The 21,046-nt window shown below is 37.4% G+C and overlaps 1 protein-coding gene across 3 annotated transcripts in view; it reads right to left on the bottom strand.

Annotated features, from left to right (window-relative positions):
- Positions 1–12,975: 12,975 nt before the first annotated feature.
- FERRY3 (FERRY endosomal RAB5 effector complex subunit 3) overlaps positions 12,976–21,046 on the bottom strand; it is a 40,704-nt gene continuing 32,633 nt past the window's right edge. For 2 of the 3 annotated variants that reach the window (XM_016215266.2, XM_016215267.2), the window contains exons 12-14: positions 14,793–14,850; positions 14,156–14,223; positions 12,976–13,544 (exon numbers count right to left, since the gene is read on the bottom strand). In XM_016215266.2, the coding sequence (XP_016070752.1) occupies positions 13,452–13,544; positions 14,156–14,223; positions 14,793–14,850 (219 nt within the window). In that variant the 3' untranslated portion in view covers positions 12,976–13,451. Of the gene's footprint in view, positions 13,545–14,155; positions 14,224–14,792; positions 14,851–21,046 lie in introns of those variants that run through there. The other variant, XM_087814486.1, reaches the window with a different exon arrangement.

The following is a 21,046-nucleotide window of genomic DNA, read 5'->3' on the forward strand; positions in this document are numbered from 1 at the left end:
GAGTGGCTGTACACAAAATTTTGTGCATTGGCCCTCTAAGAGGGTGCCTGAATTTCTAGCCGTCTCTCCCTGACAGACAGAAACCCTGCTGCTTTTCACAGCCAGATGTTATATGGAGCACCTTTCTCAGTTCTGGTGCTCTGGGCTGAGGAGCCTAGCTTGGGGTTTAGGCCCCAAAGTTCTCAGTGGAAACCCCCCAAAGCTGAGATATCCCTCTGGACCTTTACCTGCTGCCTGTGGGAGCTCAGCAAGCCCTTTTGCACCTCTACACTTCCTACCAGTCTCTATTCAGTCTCTGATTTAGGTCCTAGGATATGAGAGTGCTCTCCAGCTAGTCTTCAGTTGATTATTCAGGATGGCTTTTCTATATTTTAGTTGTAATTTCAGTTTTGCCCTGGGAGAGTGTCAGTGTGGCTTCCTGTCAATCCTCCACCATCTTAGAATCTCTGTGAGTGCATTTTTAAATGTCACAATCTTGGCATCTCATTTGCCTCATCTTAAGGTTGGCTCTGCTGCTGGGTCAATTAAGATCTGACTCCAAAGTCTCCTTCAATATTTGACAGAGACTCTTAAACAAATGTAACCATCCATGCATTTAGATCTTACCTCCAACAGTGTTATAATAAATTTTGGAGTCAAATATCTGCCTCTGAGTCACAACTCCTCTGTACTAACTATATTGCCTTGGGCAAATAACTTCCCCTTAGATATAAAATGAGCACTATGTGTATTCCATAGACTTGCTGTAAAGATTAAAGTGATATAATGTAGGCATGGCAATCTGGTAGTTGCCCTTAATATTTGTTCCCTTATTTTTCTACAGACATAGGAACACCAGTTTTTAGCTGGGATGTGGCACTCCCCCCCCCCCCCCAAAGGGACTCCATTTCTCAGCTTCTTTTGCAGCTAGGTGTGAGCATATAACAATGTTCTAATCAAAGGGATGTAATACTGATGTGTACAAATTTTGGATCATGTCCTATTCTTACTTTTCCCTTCTTGTTGATTGGAATGTAAACATAGTGGTAGGACATCTTGGATCATGATTGATCCATGGTTGAACAGAAGATAGAATCCTGAAGCCCTAACACCTTTCCAGAGCAGAGCTTGCATTTTAGATTGGACTTGAGTTAAAAAAATTTTGTTCTTCCTTTTCCTCTAATCCTCATTGGGCGAAGGACATGTTTTTATTGGTGAGAGAAAGAGACAGATGGGGGGGGGGGGACAGAAACACTCATGTGAGAAAGCAACATTGATTGCCTCCAGCATATGCCCTGACTGGGGATTGAACCCACACCCCAGGCATGTGCTCTGACCAGGAATCAAACCCACAACCCCTCAGTGCATGGAGTGAGACTATCTTGCCTTCACCAATGTAATTTTGAGACATGGTCACAGAAGTTGAACTTACATTCTAAATTTATGCACTAGGTAAAGCAGCATAGCACTTAGAAGAGTGTTTAATAATTGGTAAAATATTGGTAAGTACTCATCTTCATGTTTCTATTAAAACCTCATTCATTAACATAGATAGAGCTTGAGCTCACTGTATGTGTTTGGGAGGATTCCATGCCATGAGTAAATTCAGAGTTCAGAGGTGTTTTGAGAATGACCAATTTTAATAAATTAACATAAAATTTGGCCCTAAGGCAAGAATACCTTTGAGTTGCCTAAAAGAAACATATGTTAAACCTTTCTGGAGGAATATACCTTCAACTCAGGTTATATAAACTTACCGCAAAGATTCAGTGACGTTAACTTCAGAATAAAAATTACAAAGCAAACAAAGAACATAAATCACTGTGTATGAGAATGTGCAGATTCCAGAAATAGAAGAGATTTTCAGGATCTTAAGGTAATTGAATGGTCTTAAATGCCTACATTAGGAAAAAGGAAAGAGCTCAAACAACCAATCAAACTTTACTCCTCAAGAAACTAGAAAAAGGACACACCAAGCGAAAGTTAGTAGAAGGAAGGAAATAAATATCAGAGTGAATATAAATGAAATAGAGACTAAAGGTACAACAGAGCATTTTTGGGTATGGAGACAACATTCCTCGACATAGTAAAGGCCATACATGACAAGTGCATAGCTTACATCATACTCAGTGATGAAAAGCTGAATGCTTTTCCTCTAAGCCTGCAGTAAGACAAAGATTTCCACTCTTGCTATTTTTATTCATAATAGTTCTGGAAGTCCTAGGTAGAGCAATTAGGCAATAAAAAGAAGTAAAGGTATCTAAATCAGAAAGGAAGAATTAAAATAGTTTTGATTTCCAGATTACATGGTATTATACATAGAAAGCAATTAAGACTCCATCAAAAAATGATTAGAACTAATTCAGTACAGTTGCAGAATACAAAATCAATATATAAAAATCGATTGCATTTCTATATACAGTTATCTCTATACAACAAACTATCAGAAAGAGAAATTAAGAAAACAATTCATTTACAATTGCATCAAAAAATAAAATAAAATATCTAAGAATAAACTTTACCAAGGAGGTGAAAGATTTCTATACTGAAAACTCTAAGACACTGATAAAAGAAATAGAAGAAGACACAAATAAATGAAAAAATATTCCATGCCCATGAAGTGGGAGAATTAATGTTGTTAAAGTGTCCTTACTACTGAAAGCAATCTACAGATTCAATGCAATTCCTATAAAAATTCCAATAGAATTTTTAACAAGAATAGAAAAAATAATCCTAAAAATTGTGTGGAACCACAAGAGTCTCCAAATAGCAAAAGCAATCTTGAGAAAAAAGAACAAAGCTGGGGGCATCACATGTCCTAATTTCAAACTATATTACAGAGCAATAGTAATCAGAACACTATGGCATTTGCATAAAAACAAACACATAGATCAATGGAACAAAATAGAGAACCCAGAATAGATCCATGCATAAATGGTCAATTAATTTATGATCAAGGTACCAAGAATATACAATGAGGAAAAAATAGTCTCTTTAACAAATGGTGTCGGGAAAACTGGACAGCCACATGCAAAGGAATGAAACTGGACCATTGTCTTACATCAATCAGAAAAATCAACTCAAAATAGGTTAAAGATTTGAATGTAACACTCCTAGAATAAAACATAGGGTATAAACTCCTTGACATTGGCCTTGGTGATGAGTTTCTGGATTTGACACCAGAAGCAAAGTTAACAAAAACAAAAATCAACAAGTGAGACTAAATCAAACTAAAAATCTTCAGAGCAAAGGAAGCCATCAACAAAATGAAAAGGTTACCTACTAAATGGGAGAAAATATTTGTAAATCATATATCTGATAAGGAATTAATATCCAAAATACCTAAAGAACTCATACAACTCAATAACAACAACAATACAATCTGATTAAAAAAATGACTAGAAGACCTGAATAGATATTTTTCCAAAGAAGATATACAGCTGGCCAACATGTACATGAAAAGGTTCTCAACATCACTAATCATTAGGAAAGTACAAATCAAAACCACAATGAGATATCATTTCATACCTCTTAGAATGACTACCATAAAAAAGACAAGAGATAATGAGTGTTGGTGAGAATATGGAAAAAGGAAAGCCTGAGTACTGTTAGTGGGGATGTAAATTAGTGAAGACACAATAGAAAACAGTATGGAGGTTCCTCAAAAAATTAAAAATAGAACCATTATATAATCTAGAAATCCCACTTCTGGTTATATATCCAAAGGAAATGAAAACAGAATACTGAAGAAATATCTACACTCCCATGTTCATTGCCACATTATTCACAATAACCAAGCTGTGGAAAGCTAAGTGTTCATCAATGGATGAGTGAATAAAGAGAATGTGATGTGTATACACACACACACACACATATACATACATATATGCACATATATACATAGAGATATACATTGTGATATATATTTCACTGTGTGCATGTATACAATATACACAATGAAATACATTTCAGTCATGAGAAAGAAGAAAATCTTGCTTTGTGACAACATGGATGGATCTTGAATGCATTATGCTAAGTAAAATAAGCCAGACAGAGAAACACAAATACTGCATGGTATCACTTATATGTGGAATCTTTAAAAAAAGTAAAACTCATAGAAACAGAGAGTAAAAAAGTGGTTGCCAGGAGTTGGAGGTTGGGGCAAATAGGGAAAGGTTGTAAAAGGGTACAAACTTTCAGCTATAAAATGAATAAGGTCTGAGGTGTAATGTAAAACATGGTGACTATAGTTGATTACACTGTACTATGTAACTGAAATTTGCTAAGAGAGTAGAACTTAGATATCATCACCAAAAAATAAAAAAGATAAAGTGAACATAATGTAGAATTTCTGTAATGGAATTTCTAGATTAAAAATATTATGGTACTTGACATTGAAGTTAAAAGGAATTGGAATAATTAAACAGCAAATTAGACACAAGTTAAGAGAAACAGTGAACTGCAGATAGATAAAAGACATAGATGGAATATATGAAATAAATGTTTAGAGACTGAAAAATTCTGATGAGAGGATTCTTGATTTAACTAACATGGACACTAGCAGATATTACATGGAGACAGTCTGCCATGTAATATCTAAATTCTTCAGGTATTTAAGAAAATCCATAGACAACTAAGTATTTTTGTTGATGTCCTCATCAATTTTCTTTTGATCTCTTGCTGTTTTACATGAATAAACCACATGTTCCCTCTCATGAGAGATTCTCTCTTCCTTTGAAGTTAGGTGTCCTTCTTCCTGAACTAAAATAAACCTTTGGGAAGATCTTTCAGTGAGCTGTGTTAGTTGAAAACTCCTCCTTTAACTTGTGTGTGTGTGTGTGTGTGTGTGTGTGTGTGTGTATGAATGACTTGAATGATATTTTAGTTGGGTATAAAATTTAAGTTGGCAGTTATTTTCTCTTAGCACTTTGATAATTTTTTGGCATATGCTGCTGCTGTTGAGAATTTTGCTGTCTTTGTCAGTCAAATCTCTCTTTTCTTGACGAAAATACATTTTTTAAAAGACTTAAGATTTTTATCTTTGTTTTGGATGTCCTGCAGTTTTACCTTAAAGGGTCTTAATGTAGATTTATTTTTGCTTTCCTTCTCAGATCTCAGAGTGATAAATTATACTACATTAAAATGTAATACCTCTGTGAGGAAAAAACAATAAAAAGTGAAAGAAAAACAATAAACTGGGAAAAGAGATGTACAAGAATAACTTATAAAGGTTTAATGTTCAGAATGTAGAAAGAATGCCCACAAATAAATATAAAAAGATAGATTACCCAACTGGAAAAAATGGACAAAGGATTCAGATAGTTCATGAAAAGAGAAATCAAAATGACTAACATATTCTGTGCTTCTCAACACCACCAGTAACAACAGAAATGCAAAACAAAACAGCAGTGAGATATTATTTCATACTTATCAGAATGGCAAAAATTAAAATTTCTGAAAATTCTTGCTTAGCTTATATGAGGATATGGAGAAAAATTCACATTCACATATTCCCAGTAGAAGGGGAATTTGGTACAACCACTTTGCAGTTAAATTTGGAACTATCAAATTCCACTCATAGATATATACCCTAGAGAAATTCTAACACACATGCATAGTATATTGTTGTAGCACAGTATATAATGCACAAAATGAAAATAACTTCATTGTTCATCATTGGAATAAATAAAGTGGGCTGTAAGCAGATAATTCAGGGTATCCAAAAATAATATACAGCAGTTAAAGTGATTGAACTAGCTCTATCTATATCAACATGGTTAAATCATAAAAGTATATTGAATTTAAAAAAAAGCAAGTTGTTGAATGACATGTAGAAAATAATGCTTTCAATATCACACTTTCGGCACATTTCAGTATGACACATTTTATGGCTATACTATACAGATATGGATATGCACTACACAGATATGCATTGAAACTATAAATAAATCCATAAGAATGAAAACAGCAAAATGAAGGCTAGTGGTTATTGCTGAGGGGATTGAGTATACAATGATCACAAAAATATTACCAATTTTTCTTCCCATACTGTGTTGATGCTCTTTTGCAATGTGACTTTTGTAGTACTTTTCATTGAAATGTGGAGCGTATTCCCACACTTCTTGAAAATGGGGTTGCTTTGTGACTTGTTTTAACCAGTAGAATGTGGTGGAACTGATAGTGAGTCAATTCTGAGTCCAGGCTTCAAGGGTCATTGTGTGGTTCTACTCTCTCTTTTCCAACACTGCTACTGGCATGTGAATAAATCTGGTCTAGCCTCCTGGAGGATGAGTGAAGAAAAGTCCAGGTGTCCAAGCTGAGGTGATCCTACTCCAATCTATAGCCAGCCAACCTCCAACCACATGAGAGAGACTAGCCAACATAATCAGAGCTGCCTACTTGACCTACTGAAGTTGGTCTGAAGACTCACGAATGAGCACAGGTAGGACCAGAATTGCTGAGGTGACCCACAGAGTCGTGAAGAAGAATAAATGCTACTCTTTCAGCCACTGTTTTAGAGTGGCTTTTTACTCAGAATAGCTGGTATGAGGAGGGAGAAGAGAATTGGGAAGGGGCAAAAGAGAGAAGGGTTCAACTGCCCCTTTGATGTTTTATGTATTAAAAAAGGAGAGACCTGAAGCAAATGTAGTAAAATGTTAAAATCTAACAGATATAGATAGTAGTAGATACATGAGTATATAATCCTTCCAACTTTCTGTATGTTTGAAGTATGTTAATAAAATAGTAAAATAAAATTTAGATAGAAGAGTAAATGCATCAGTGTGATACACTACACAAGATACCCAATGTGACTATAAGAAAGAGCAGAGGTGTACTTTTCCTATTGCCTTCCCCTCTCTGTCACACAAAGTAGACTAAGTACACTAGTGGTTTCTGGGTTCTAATCCTCTTTTCTCATCTCCAGGACATCTTCCTTGTACCTTCCTAGCATTTAATCCTTTTTGCCAGCATTTAATTATCCGGCCTGTTAATCATTTGTAAGACAGCAAACATCTGAGCAGTTCACGGACAAGATAGTCACAAGACATGAAGCTGTATACAGGAGGATTTGTGCCTGACCTACTGAAAGTGACAAGGGCTCCCAGGGGATACCCACTTAACGCCAGAGAGAGGCAGGTCTAAGCAGTCCAGGGGTTCACATCCCTTTTGGCCCACTGCACTGCTCGTGCTTCTATTTGGACTTCCGCTGGACTCCATGTACACCTTCCTCTGCATTGACGGTGCACCCTTACTATGCCCTGGCAGGTACTGTGAGTTATACAATGTGTTCTTTTCCCAACGCAGAAAGGCTGTAAACTCCTTGAGGACACAGTGTTTTAAGCAACTTAGTATCCTTACTATCTAGTGAAAGGAAGGAAGGAGAGGAGAAAGGTCAGACAGGAAGGAAGAAAGGAAGGGGAGACAGGAAGCAATGAGGGAAGGAAGGAGAATGAATAGCGGCAAATATTTATAGAATGACTATATGCCAGGTAGTGTGCACTTTCTTATTTAATCCTTCCAACTACTCAGCGAGGTAGATACTATTACTAATTTTTCCTAGCTTGAGGAAACATGTTTACGAGGCTTAGGTAATATGCCCAATAAATCAGGGAGTCCACACTTGAACCAGGTTTGTTTAACTCTAGGGACTGTGTTCCCCTCAGATGTTATACTGTTGCTGAGTAGAGAGTTTTGAGCACAGATTTGCTGATAACAAGAAACCAGAATTCATTATGAAGAAAGAGGAGAGCATAGAAAGCAGGAGAGTAAGAGGGAGGGACAGACCCACCAATACATGCTCCTGCAGATGTTATACCTAACCTGTGTCAGCACGGTTTCTGTTTTGTTTTGTTTTTTAAATCCTCACCAGAGGATACTTTTTCCATTGCTTTTTCAGAGAGAGTGGAGGGGATGGAAGGAGGAAGGGAGGGAGGGAGGAAGGGGGTGGGGGGTGGGGAGGGAGGGAAACATCAATGTGAGAGAGATGCATCGACTGGTTGCCTCCTGCATGCAAAAGGTGGGGACTGAGCCTGCAACCAAGGTATGTCCCCTTGGCTGGAATCGAGCCCCGGACCCTTCAGTCCACAGGTGAAGCTCTAACCACTGAGCCAAACCAGCTAGGGCTATGCTTAATTCTTAAACATCTCCAGGAAGGATCTGTCTGCTTCTCTGGTAATGTGTTGCAGGTTTCATTCTCCATGTGCCAAAGGGATCCAGATAGCTCCCTAGGCTCTTTCCCGTGAGGGAATACACACCTACAGTGATTCTCGTGCTGTGAACACTGCATCAGCGAGTACTGAACCGTTCCTCCTGGGAGAAATACAGGGCTAGGTTCCTGCAAGCCTCTCATCACATTTCATCAGCCAATCAACCTAAACCCCCTCCCCCCCTTTTTTTTAAACATGTGTTTCTGTTTAAAGACACCTTATTTGATTGTTGAGCAGCACTACAATTCAGGCCTGGACAAAGCTTATCTAGCACATGCATTTTCTTCATGGGGCACATCACAGCCTCCTTGCACTTTGGACACTAGCCAGCACATCATTTAAAATAACAAAATCACCAACAAAAAGCAGGACAATACGAAAAATGTGGCAGTAAATAGACTGTGAAAAGGACACCTGTTTATGAGAGCTGAAGAAGGTCGCCTTGCTCCTCTCAGCTGGGAATGTGTGTGTTGGGTGTCTCAAATTTTTCACTGCCTTGCACATGTCCACAAATGATGCTAAAAGTGTTGCCAAAGGTCCTCCAATTCATTCTGCAGGCCAGTTACAAGAGCCACACAACTAGGACTTGATGAAACTTGAAACTAGTGCTTTTGTAGATGACTATGTGCTTTCGTAAATTACTGATTTTGTAGTTGCAAATAAATTTTAGCAAGTAGGGGAATCTACAAATACAGAATCCATGATTAATGAGGGTTGACTATATAGAGCATAAAGTTTGGAAAATATTAGATATGGATCTATCAGAAAGCCTGATGTGTCTTAGATTTTAATATTAGGAACCGTTTTCCTGTGGGAAAATAGGAAAAAAACCAGCAAGAGAGATGTGGAGTGTATCACAATAATTTTAATTTTGTATATTGATTAGGACACCACGAACACCTCTTAATCCTGCAGGGAAACTCAGGAGGCTGCTCATCCATTCCCCTGCGTTAGTTGGGATTCTGTCCTGGTCATTAGAGATTGTCAGCAGCACAGATCACAGAAAAGCTTGCCAAGTCTTCTTACTTTAATCCAACAGTTCCTCAAGTACCATCACCTTTGTATAGTCCTCGAAGAGGCCAAACCGTGCTTAGCATTGTGCCTCTGCATATGGAAGAAACTCCGCAAACACACTTATTGAATGGGATCCCTCAGGGTCAGTCTGCTATGTATGTTGTCTTTGCCTCGGCTCTTTCCTTTGTAACGTACTCTCACGTGAACATTTCTGTACAAAGTTGTGGTCCCCAGCTTGGGGTTCCTGGAATTAGTGATCCTAGCATAGAAATCCACACCTGAAACCTCCATGATCCTATTAACCAATGTCACCCTGAAACCGGACACAATGGGTCTGGGTTGCTTGTCACTACTTCAGCCAGTTAAGCAGAGACGAGGTTGAATCAATATGAGCATTGGTCCCATTATTGCCGACAAAATGGGAGAGCAGTGGGATTTGTCCACATGAAATCTGCTCTGTCCCTCCTTACTAGCCGGCTGATTAAATAGGGTATAAGGAAGAAAGGCTGCATGCAAGGGGGGTGGGGTGGGGTGGGGTGGGTGGGAGGGTGGCTGCAGGGTCTGTAGTCCTGTGTCTCCTTCCAGGATCTTGAAGTCTGATAACAAGGTAGTTAATTTTCAATGGTGTTAAAACTCAGTTACCCCAGTGCCAGGACCTGTGCATGGTAGGCATTCCTGAGGTAAACTCCCGGGGGGTGGGGGGGGTCAGACTACAGGCACAGCAACCAAAGTACATTCTGGCCTTTGTTCTCAAAATGCATTTTCTTTTCTGAGCAATGGACCCATCCAGGCCCCAGTGTCTCCCTTATTTTTTTACAGCTCTGCTTTTTCTTCTTGCAGCATATCCTCCAGTTTTCCAGGGTCTGTGAGAAAAACCTCATACCTATAGTAAGGTGAATAGTCATTAAACAACTATGGTCCTATTCCTACTAGGTGCCCCCCACCCCCCTTTCACAGTCATGGTCAACGGAACATGATCAACATCTCTGCCCCCAACAACCCCAAATATTTCAATTAAAAAAAAAAAAAGATGTCTTAAATGTGTCATTGAGCTATTTTAAAAATCTTTCCAGAAACACATTTCACTAGGATGAGACCTCACAGGTTAAAAAAAATGGCAAGGTTTTTTGTAAATTTGCGTGGAATCATACAATGATAATTCTATGTGATGCTATGTATTGCTATTAATTCTTTCAATCACTCAGCTCTACAAATATGTCTTTGATTAATGAAGAACAGACCGCTGCTCAAATGAACAGTTTTCAAAGCATTTCAGGGAAATATGGGGAAGATAATGGGAATGGTCTTTGATGGTTAAAGGACAGAAAATCATTGCTGGAAATGGTTCTATTTCATTTAAATAGGTATTGTAAAATACTTTTTATTATTTCAAAATTATGATAATGATTTTTACAGTGCTATAACTTCTTTTGAGCAAAGCAGTCCAATTTCATCTAAATGGGAAAACTAAGTAACAGAAAGCAATAATTTTCACCTAGAAACTGAAAAATTGCCTGAGGATTCACTTTAATCCATGTCCACTCTTTCAACACAGCTCTGCTGATTCCTATAAGGCCTCTAGAGCAGGCATGTTACTGTAGATTTCATCTTTCCTTCGTGGAACATTTTTTCTTCTTGTGAGAATTAGCCAGGACACAAAAGATAGCGTGTCCTGTGCCAGTAAGAGATCTGCCAACTCCCAGGTGTTTCTGTTGAAATTCTTTTTCATGCATTTCTTCCATTCCAGTCACAGTGTCATGCTGAGGATAGCTGGTACCACACCTCTTGATCGATGGGAAGGTACAGCCTTGCTTGGTTTTGTACTTTGAGAGCAGAAATGGGGCAGGAGGTGAAAGAGCAGCAAGGAATGGAGACCTCAGGCTCAATGCCCCTGCGTGATTTCCAAAGCATATTTTTATGGCCTTGAGGACCTCACTGTCATTTGTCTTGGTAATATTTAATTGCTTACACAAATAGAAAAACTTGTGCTCACTGATTGACTCTTTACCATTATTTGTGCTAAGGCCCAGGCCCTCTATCCCCATCCCAAGAGACTCTTGTGGTCAGCTTCTCGATTTCTAACCATTTATCACTGCCTCCCTTCATTCTATTTCTGCTCCTTATACCTAGAATGTCCCTGCTAGTCTCAGCCTACTAAGGTTCCTTCTTCACTTCATTCATGAAGTGCCTGAAACCACTCTCCTCCAAGAAGCCCCCTAGATCACTCAGAAAAAGGCCCCAATTGCATCCTTCCCAGTCCAAATGCAGAACTCCAGACTTCCTCATCCACTGCTTCATTAAAATCCCCACCATTTAAATGTGTATATTTACTACCTTAAATTATATACTTGTTTTTAGCTTAGTGTGCCTTCATATCAGTGGTATATAACATCATAAGCATTATTCTAATTTATCACTTCTGTAATATCTCATAATACAGTACCATGTGAACAATGAATACTTAAAATTCATCTTCATTTTACAGGCCAAAGAGAAACTTTAAACTGCCCTGGAGTGAAGCCACTACTTTATAAATAATTTAATAAAACAGCTTTGTCGGGACAAAGGGAGGGTTGGGCAGCCGCATTCGCCAAGTTTCTGTGAATGAACCCTAACTCCTACACCCTGACCCTGGATGCACCCTTTAAGCTGCTGAGTGTACACTTAGCTACAGAAATTTTGTGCAGAGACTCAATGCCTCTTTTTGAATGCCTTTATTGACAGACCCCACTACACCCACACCCACCTCCAACTTGACCTGTCACATTATAAACTTGTACAGTCTCTGAGGCTGCTCTAGCACACCCCTAATTTCTACCTGTCTACTTTGCTTTGTGTTAGAATCTGTCTTAATGGAACAGTAGTACCTGGAAGACGATTTCTTGCTCTAAGGGCAGAATACCTACTTTTTTCTTGGTGGGATCACTACGTTCCTTGGAAAAGGATTTGGAAAGTGTTAGTGTGTAATGGACACAGTCTGGAGTGGGTGTAGTCTTTAGTGTTGTTGCTCGACAGTCATTTCCTTGAGTAGAAAATCAAGACACATTCCATGTTATGGGGAAGCATTTTGCATACTAAAAGTTACTCTAGGTATTACATTTAGGAATACTAATCAAGTGCTTTCTGTTTCTTGGAATCAGGATATACCATTTTATCATGTCAAAGGTCCTCCATATCACCCCATTGGCCAGTTACAACATCTACACAATTTGAATTTGATAAAACTATTGCTTTTGTAAATGTCTGGGGTCAATGTAGTCACTATTTATTGCAAATGTTATAGATGGGATACATAAGTGATATGCAGCATTTGAAAAAGTATTTCTATAAGGAAAGACAATGGAAAAAGACAGGAAACAGAGCAGAGACAGAAATGGGGACATAGTTATCAGTAAAATATTGCAAGTAGAAGAATGGTTAGAGAACCTGTGAATGCAGAGAGCAGGATGGAGAAATAAAAATGATCCTCATTGTCTGACTGTCACAATGTTTATAGGCACTAAATACTGCCAGGTGCTGGGATAGACTAACTTTCCACTGGGCTTGCAGATAGGCACACTATTTTCTCAGCCCATGAAATGTTATTAACAGACAAGGGCAAGTCACATAGGGAAGACGAGACAGAGGAAAAGAATCCAATGTCTTTTTCTGACTATGAACTTTTAAGACCTTAGAAAGAGTACATTAAAGGCAAGTTTTTGAAATAGGAAAATTTTAAAAATTTTGTGTCATATATTTTTGTTTATACAAAATGATTTTCACAAGACGTCCATACTTGCAATCTATACTTCAGTGCTTTTTAATTTTCACTTGGCAAATAAGATAGAGGAAAGATTTTATTTGTATGCTAAATGAAGTCTTGTACCTTTACAAGGTACAAGAAATGATTCATATGATATGATGTGATTCATACCTTTGGGAAAAGACATGTCTTTATGAAAATGCAGTGAACTCTCTCCCACATCAAGTGTCCATATGTGATATATAGGAAGTTTTAACCTACTAATATTCACAGGTAGGATATGATAAAAAGAAACATTTTTTCGGAGACTTTCACAATAAATGTGTATCTTAGGGACTGATCACTAGCCTGTACAGTAGATGAATTTTTAACAGACGTCTATCATGATTTGATCTGCGGCATGGGTCACAAGTTCTTTCTGGGCATCCTTTGCTTGACAGAATCCCAGCACAGGCAAGTTCCTGGAGAGTTTAATAATCCTCTTTTGCCAACACGGTGATCTCTAAGGGTTAGTGCTTGGATGTCAGAGTAAGTGTTGATGATACTCGGAAGATCTGGGGAAGCATGTTACTGAGTTGATAAAACATTTCTTCAGAAATACTCTGTAAGAGGTAAAAAAAAAGTTTGTATTTGTTAAATCATTATTGATTTTTAAAAAATTTAAAGTATTTTAAATTATGGAACTAGTTCTAGACATGGAGTGCAATATGTAAATACTATCTTTCACAACGGATTTAACTGCACAGCTGTAGGCAGGGGGTGTTTTCCTGGCTCCATCCTCTAGGGACTTATATTGTTTCTATCAAATAATAGGTCTGATTATCAGAAAAACCCTAGCTAACACTAGTGTAATCAATAATAAAAATACCACTAATTTGCGAAGGTCTACACAGAATACAGAACCATTCTCTGCTAAGGCCCTTATTTATGAACTCTTCAAAATCTATTTAACATAAATGTGAAAAAAGAAGGGAAGATGAGTCAAGTTTGGTTTTGGGGTTAAATAAAAAGATCCCCTGAGTGGTAGATGCTAACACTATTGACAATAAACTAAGTGCCTTTATGGTATCCAAACACTTCTCCCTTAAAACAACAGAGGAAACTGTTAGCATTTTGTTATTTTATACTGAGTTTAGGGCAGTGTGCTCACTATATCTGTGGGAAATACTGTAACTGAGATTAAATTGGGGTGAGATATATTAAGATAACACACCTGTGGTACCAGAAATTGCACTGTCCTAGAAATTCCTCCATCCCACGAAGCCATTTCCATCATGAAACCTAAAACAGAATAGACTTTGCTGAATTATGAGTTCTGGTCTTCAAACCTACTCAGTCCTTTATGAAATTAACTGAATTTTCATTGTGGGGCTTCATGTCTTGACATTTTAGGTAGTCACTTACTGTAAGAGAGGCTAAGCCTAAAGGACAGATAAATGTTTGTAATCCTGAATTCTTCATGCCAGACATGTTTAACATTGCTCTGTCAACACACTTACTTATGACTTCTCAAGTCCTATTCAGTCTCTACACAATAAAGCCAAAACAGGTTACTGAAGGCTAAACATGTAGCTCTGTTGTTTTGTTTTTAAAGAAAAAAGGCAACGAAGAACAACCTATAATCAGAGCAAAATCTAAATAATATCTAAATATCCTGTATTTCAAGAGGGCTGAATGTGACTAGTAAAAGATAAGTAGGATAAGTAAAAAAAAGTCCATTATGAAAATATTTGCTTATTACACCATTTAACTGAGGCACCAGATGATGGGTAACACTCACATTCTTTCTACTCTCAACATTTGGGAGGAAGAAATATAGGTTGTTGTTAAATATAAGGTTATTTGCTCACCTTTGACGCACTTAAACACAAGTTCTGCTCTCCTTAAGCACCATGGTATAGTCATTTCCTAAAAACAAAACAAATCTTGTTTCTAATAGAACTGTAAAAAAATATATAGTCAGATCTTAATTTATCTATAATGTTGATCATCCAGTTTGTGAACAGATTCAGGTAACTATTAGTTAATTTTAGCTAGATTTCTTTTGGTATTTTAGGCATCTGTTATACTGTACATACTTGTAAAATGCTAACTAATCGGATATATAATTATATATCTATATATAGTGAGTATAATTTTAAAAATGAATATATCCTTCAAACTTTCTAGATAATTCTAAACATAAATATAAATGATGTGTAAACTCCATCTACTACTCTCAATATGTTAGTATGAGTAATTCTATTAAATTGTATAGAATTTGAAAAAGCAATGCATTAAAATGTTTTAATCATATTACTACAGAAGTAATAGAATAAACAATCTCTCCATCCCAGGCACCTACCAAACCAAATGCATTCATTTTTCTATGCACCTGTCTAATCTTTGGCCAAGTTTCCCATTGTTATGATGAGTGATTATGCCATTTTAAATTCTATTTCTTTTCACTATCATCAAAATTATTTCCCCATGTTCTATGTCTTCATAATTATAATAAAATGTTTATTATTTCAATACAGTGATTATGAATCTTTTTGGGTCTTAATCATTTTACACTCTTAAAAAATCACTGAGGACTTTAATGAGCTTTTGTTTGTTTTTTTAAATATATCTTTATTGATTTCAGAGAGAGGAAGGGAGAGGGAGAGAAAGAGATAGAAACATCAATGATGAGAGATGTCATTGATCGAGCCCTCAACCCGGGCATGTGCCCTGACCAGGAATCGATCCCCGATCGCCTGGATCCTAGGTCAACACTCAACCGCTGAGCTCAAAAGCTAATGAGCTTTTGCTTATGTGGATTATACCTCTTGATACTTATTGCATTAGAAACTAAAACTGATAAAAATCTTGCTGACCCCCCAGAAGGGGCTAGGATTCTGGGGGATCTTCAGAACACAATTTAAAAACTGTTGTTTTATTGAACGAATGAATCATAATTTATTAAACAGCCCCTTATAACTAGATTTCCATTTTTTGTTACTAACACTGCAGTGAACATATTTATGTATATGTGTGTGTATGTATATCTATATCTATTTATCTATCTCTATCTTGTTTTTTTTCCTTTACTTTTTATTGTTTGTTTTGAGAGACATACAGAGAGAGAGAGAGAGAGACATCGATTTTGCATTTATTCACTGATTGTTGTATGTGCCCTGAGCAGAGATTGAACCTGCAATCTTGGCATATTGGGACTATGCTCTAACCAACTAAGCTACCTGGCCAGGGCTCTATATCCTGCTTTTGAATAATTTCTTGGGATACTTATTTCTATACATTAGTAAAATAAAATTTAGGTCCTTCCCGAAAAGGTTATACCAATTTACATTAGCCATTAGAAATTAGCAATGTATGCACCATCCAACTTCACCATGTGTTTACCAGCATCTGGACACTTAAATATTACTTAGAATATTATTCGATATTATTACTAATAGATCCCAAAATGGCATCTCATTAACGGGTTTTTATTTGCTGTCAATGAAAAATAAAACCCCGAATACATTTTTATTCTTTGTACTGAGTGCACTGTCTGCTTTCTTTGTAAATACAGTAGTACAAGAAAATCATTCTATAACCCCCAATAAAGAAGCACTATCGATACATTATTATTAACTAAAATCCATAGTTTATGCAGATTTCCTTAGTTTTTACCTAATGACTTTTTCTGTTCTAGGGTCACATCCAGGATACTATATTATATTGGTCATTACGTCACCTTAGGCTTCTCCTGCCTGGGAGTTTCTCAGACTTTCCTTGTTTCTGATGACCTTACAGCTTTGAGGAATACTAGTCTGGTATTTTGTAGGATGCCTTCTCTTGGAATTTGTCTGATGGGGTTGTGATGATTAAACTTGCGCTATGGATTTTGGTAGGAAAACTATAGGGATAAAGTGTAATTTCATCAAATCATACCAAGGGTACATACTATCAACATGACTTATGACTGTTGATATTGACCTGGATCACCTGGTTGTGGGTAGTGTTTTCTATGTTTCTCCACTGTAAATTTATTTTCCCACCCTCCAAACTTCCCACACTAGACTCTTTGGAAAGTGAACAGCACACACTTAAGAGGTGAAGGTTTTTTTGCACCCCTCTTTAAGAATGGAGTATCTACATAAATGATTTGGACTTCTTCTGCATGAGACTTGTTTATTCTTTATCTATCTATTATCTATCTATCATCTATCTATCTATCTATCTATCTATCTATCTATCTATCTATCTATCTATCTATCATCATCTATCTATCATCATCTATCTATCATCTATCTATCATCATCTATCATTATCATCTATCTGTCATCCATCCATCCACCCAATCATCTGTTGTTTTTAAAAATATGTCTTTATTGATTTCAGAGAGAGGAAGGGAGAGGGAGAGAGAGAGAGAAACACCGATGAGAGTCAACAATTGGCTGTCTCCTGCACGCCCTTACTGGGGATTGAGCCCGCAACCTGGGCGTGTGCCCTACCAGGAATCGAACCTCAATCTCCTGGATCCTAGGTCGATGCTCAATGACTGAGCCACGCCAGCTGGGATAACCATCTGTTTAATCAATATGGACTCATGGATCTTTACTTCAGACGTTGGGTTGTAATTCAATGATTATTACCAAACTCTTTCTCAATCTTATTCTAATAGCTGTTTCTGGCATAATTCCCACTAGTGACCACTCCCTTTCTTCATGAAACTTGCTGACCCCTCTTGGGGGCTGATGATGTGTCACTGAATGATCCTAGTTCTTTGTCAGACTCTGAAGGTCTTTGGGCTGCATGCCTACTTACTGCTAGGCTTCCTACCTGGTTTCCTGGACTCCAATTCCCCTCCAAACCACTGAATTGGCTAATTTAAGCACATCTATGATCATGTTACATTCTGTTTAATAACTTATAATTGCCTCCTAGTGTCTCATGAATAATATCTAAGACTTTATTTTAGTATTCAAGGCTATTTACAGTAGGACCAAAACTATTGCAGGTTCCTAAACTTTTGAATTAAAAATGGTTTCACCCAAGCATATCTGTCCACCTTGCCTGAACATGAGCCACAATGCCTGCCTGTCACCCACGTCCTCCCACTTTGCCTTAAGCTATTTCTCCTGCCCAGAATGTCCTTCCTGTTATTTCCATCTGTTGAAATCTAATCTTCAGTCTCCAAAGTCCGGCTTAACTTCCTTCTCCTTCATAATGTATTTCCCCAACTAGGAATTGTGTCGCTTTTCTTTTATTGCAACAATCACATTTTACCCTGTCTTTTTGGAGGGGTGTGTGTGTGGAGGAAGAACAGGCAGGGAGATGGGACTTATGTTTTCTTAAGCTGTGTGCTGGCTAAGGGCATGAGCCGTGTTTTGTCATCTTTATGACCTTCTATAATACTGACTGTATAGATGCTCAAAAATTTAGGTTGAGTGAATCATTTTATTTACAGAAACTTAAAAAGAAAGTGACTTTTTCTATAGAAACAGACTTTTATAGGAAACTACTGTTTGCTTTTTTTTTTGAATCCTCATCTGAGGATAATTTTCCACTGCTTTCCAGAGACTGGGAGCGGGGAGGGGAGAAGCACCGATGAGAGAGAGAGAGAGAGAGAGAGAGAGAGAGAGAGAGAGAGACCTCAACTGGCTGCCTCCCATAGAAGCCTGACCAGGGCCCACGGTCGAACCTACAACTGAGGTGCGTGCTCTTGACTGGAAATCGAACTCAAGACCCTTCGGTCTGAGGGCCGACACCCTAACAACTGAGCAAAACTGGCCAGGGCGGAAACTACTTTTTGTGTCCAAGATTGATAAATAAAAGGGGTTAAGATTGATAAATAAAAGTGGTTTACTTTCTGAGAGGGCTAAAAAGTAAAAAAATCCTCTTTTCCAAAGTTCTAGAAGCTTATAAAAAGGACTAGTAGAATGTTTCTAATGTTTACATTATGTTTACAATACTTCTCTGGTTCAAAGTTTACAAAAAGGAACAGTGTCTGTGGGGGTACACACACGCACAGAGTGGCAAGTTTTTGTCTTTTATCTTGTTCCTCCCCAGTTTAACAAACATAGTGTACAGTGAGAGCAAGGTGACTAAGAAATACCTACCCACAGCTAAGAGGATATGCTGACAGCTCTTAAAACTACAATAATGACTTATGTTTTCATGGAATTTTATAATGTACATAATTTGTATTTTACAAGAAACCTTTATAAATTAAAAAAAGAAAGAAACTGAGCCCAGCCGGTGTGGCTCAGTGGTTAAGCACTGACCCATGAACCTGGTCACAGTTTGATTCCCAGTCAGGGCACATGCCTGGGTTGTGGGCTCGATCCCCAGTCGGGGGCGTGCAGGAGGCAGCTGATCAATGACTCTCTCTCATCACTGATGTTTCTCTCTCTCTCTCCCTTCCTCTCTATGAAATAAATAAAAACATATATTTTTAAAAAGACACGGAGAAAGGCACAGTGAATCACTTGAAGCTGGGGGGGCAGTCTGAGACTTGCATTTTCATTTTCTTAACAGTATCTTCTGATGAACAAAGGTTTTAAATTTAATTATGTATAATTTATCAAGTTTTTCTTTTATGGCTTATGTTTTTTGTGTCCTAACAAATCTTTGCTTAACCTGATATCATCAAGGTTTTCTTTTATGTTTCCCTAGAAGTTTTATAGTATTAGCTTTTTTTGGTTTAGGTCTATGATCCATCTGAAGGTAATTTTTATGTATGATGTGAGGTAAAAGTCAAGTTTATTTTTTCTATATGAATATCTAGTTCTTCCAGCACCAGTGGTTGAAAACACTCCCCTTTCTCCCACTGAACTGCTTTGGCATCTTTGCTGGAGATCAAACTACCATATATGCATGGATTTATTTCTGGATTCTCTAGTCTGTTCCTTTGATCCATGGTCTATTCTTCTGCCAGTGTCACACTGTAGTGGCTACTGTAGCTTTACAGTAAGTTTGGAAATCAATTGGTGTAAGATCCCCAACTTTGTTCTTTTTCAAAATTGTTTTGGCTGTTTTAGGCTCTATGCATTTCATATAACTTTTAGAATGACCTTGCTAATATCTTCCAAATTGCCTTATAAGGATTTTGACTAACATTTAAGTCTATGTAGAGCACCTTGAGAACTGATATCTTACAGTATGTACTGAGCCTCCAACCCATGAACACAGTATATCTCTCCATTTATTTAGGTCTTTTAAAATTTCTTTCGGCAACTAAAAGCTCAATTCTATAGTTGCTAGGACATTTTTCATAGCATCTTTTTACTTGAAGACATTTAAACTTATCTTCAAATTCTTTAAAGACAAGTTAGCAACTATTTTATGGTTTTTGTGTCATAATTCTGATGCCTCAAATCATTTATATCTGTTATGTTTGTTTTTTCCTGCTGGTTTTCAGTCATGATGTTTTATTTCCTTAAGGGCATACTTATCTTTCACTTATGTTAAACATTTTATTGAAGGATCATATATAGGAACATATATATAAGGTATTCGCAACATCTTAAAATGTTACTCTAGCCTGGCCGGGTGTGGCTCAGCGGTTGAGCATCGACCTAGGATCCAGGCGATTGGGGTTCGATTCCTGGTCAGGGCACATGCCCGGGTTGCGGGCTCGATCAGTGACTCTCTCATCATTGATGTTTCTATCTCTCTCTTTCCCTCTCCTTTCCTCTTTCTGAAATCAATAAAGATATATTAAAAAAAAAAAAAAGTTACTCTAAAACATAACATTTTTCAAAATACTATGAAAATAATATCAAGGAGTTATTACTATAAGTAGGGTACTCATTTTTATATGTAACAAAACATTTTCTGACAGTAACCTGTCTTATAATCTATAACTTATTGAGAGTTATGATTAGCCTCTGAATTATTTCAGGCTAAGGTGAAGCCTAAGCATCACTACTCACATGAGGATAACTAATGTGAATTGTAAGCACAGAGCTTCAGCAGGGCTAGCTTTGAACACCAACATATATAGTGTACTACCCCAATGTTTTAAAATGAGGATAATGATGATGATGAAAGATTAAAGCACAAGTTAGATTAGGGATGGTTCTAAAGGTCTGATAAAAAATACATGGGAAAAAAATAATGAAGTACTTTCATT

The sequence above is a fragment of the Miniopterus natalensis genome, chromosome 2 (genome assembly GCF_054644295.1).
Source record: "Miniopterus natalensis isolate mMinNat1 chromosome 2, mMinNat1.hap1, whole genome shotgun sequence".
NCBI lineage: Eukaryota > Metazoa > Chordata > Mammalia > Chiroptera > Miniopteridae > Miniopterus > Miniopterus natalensis.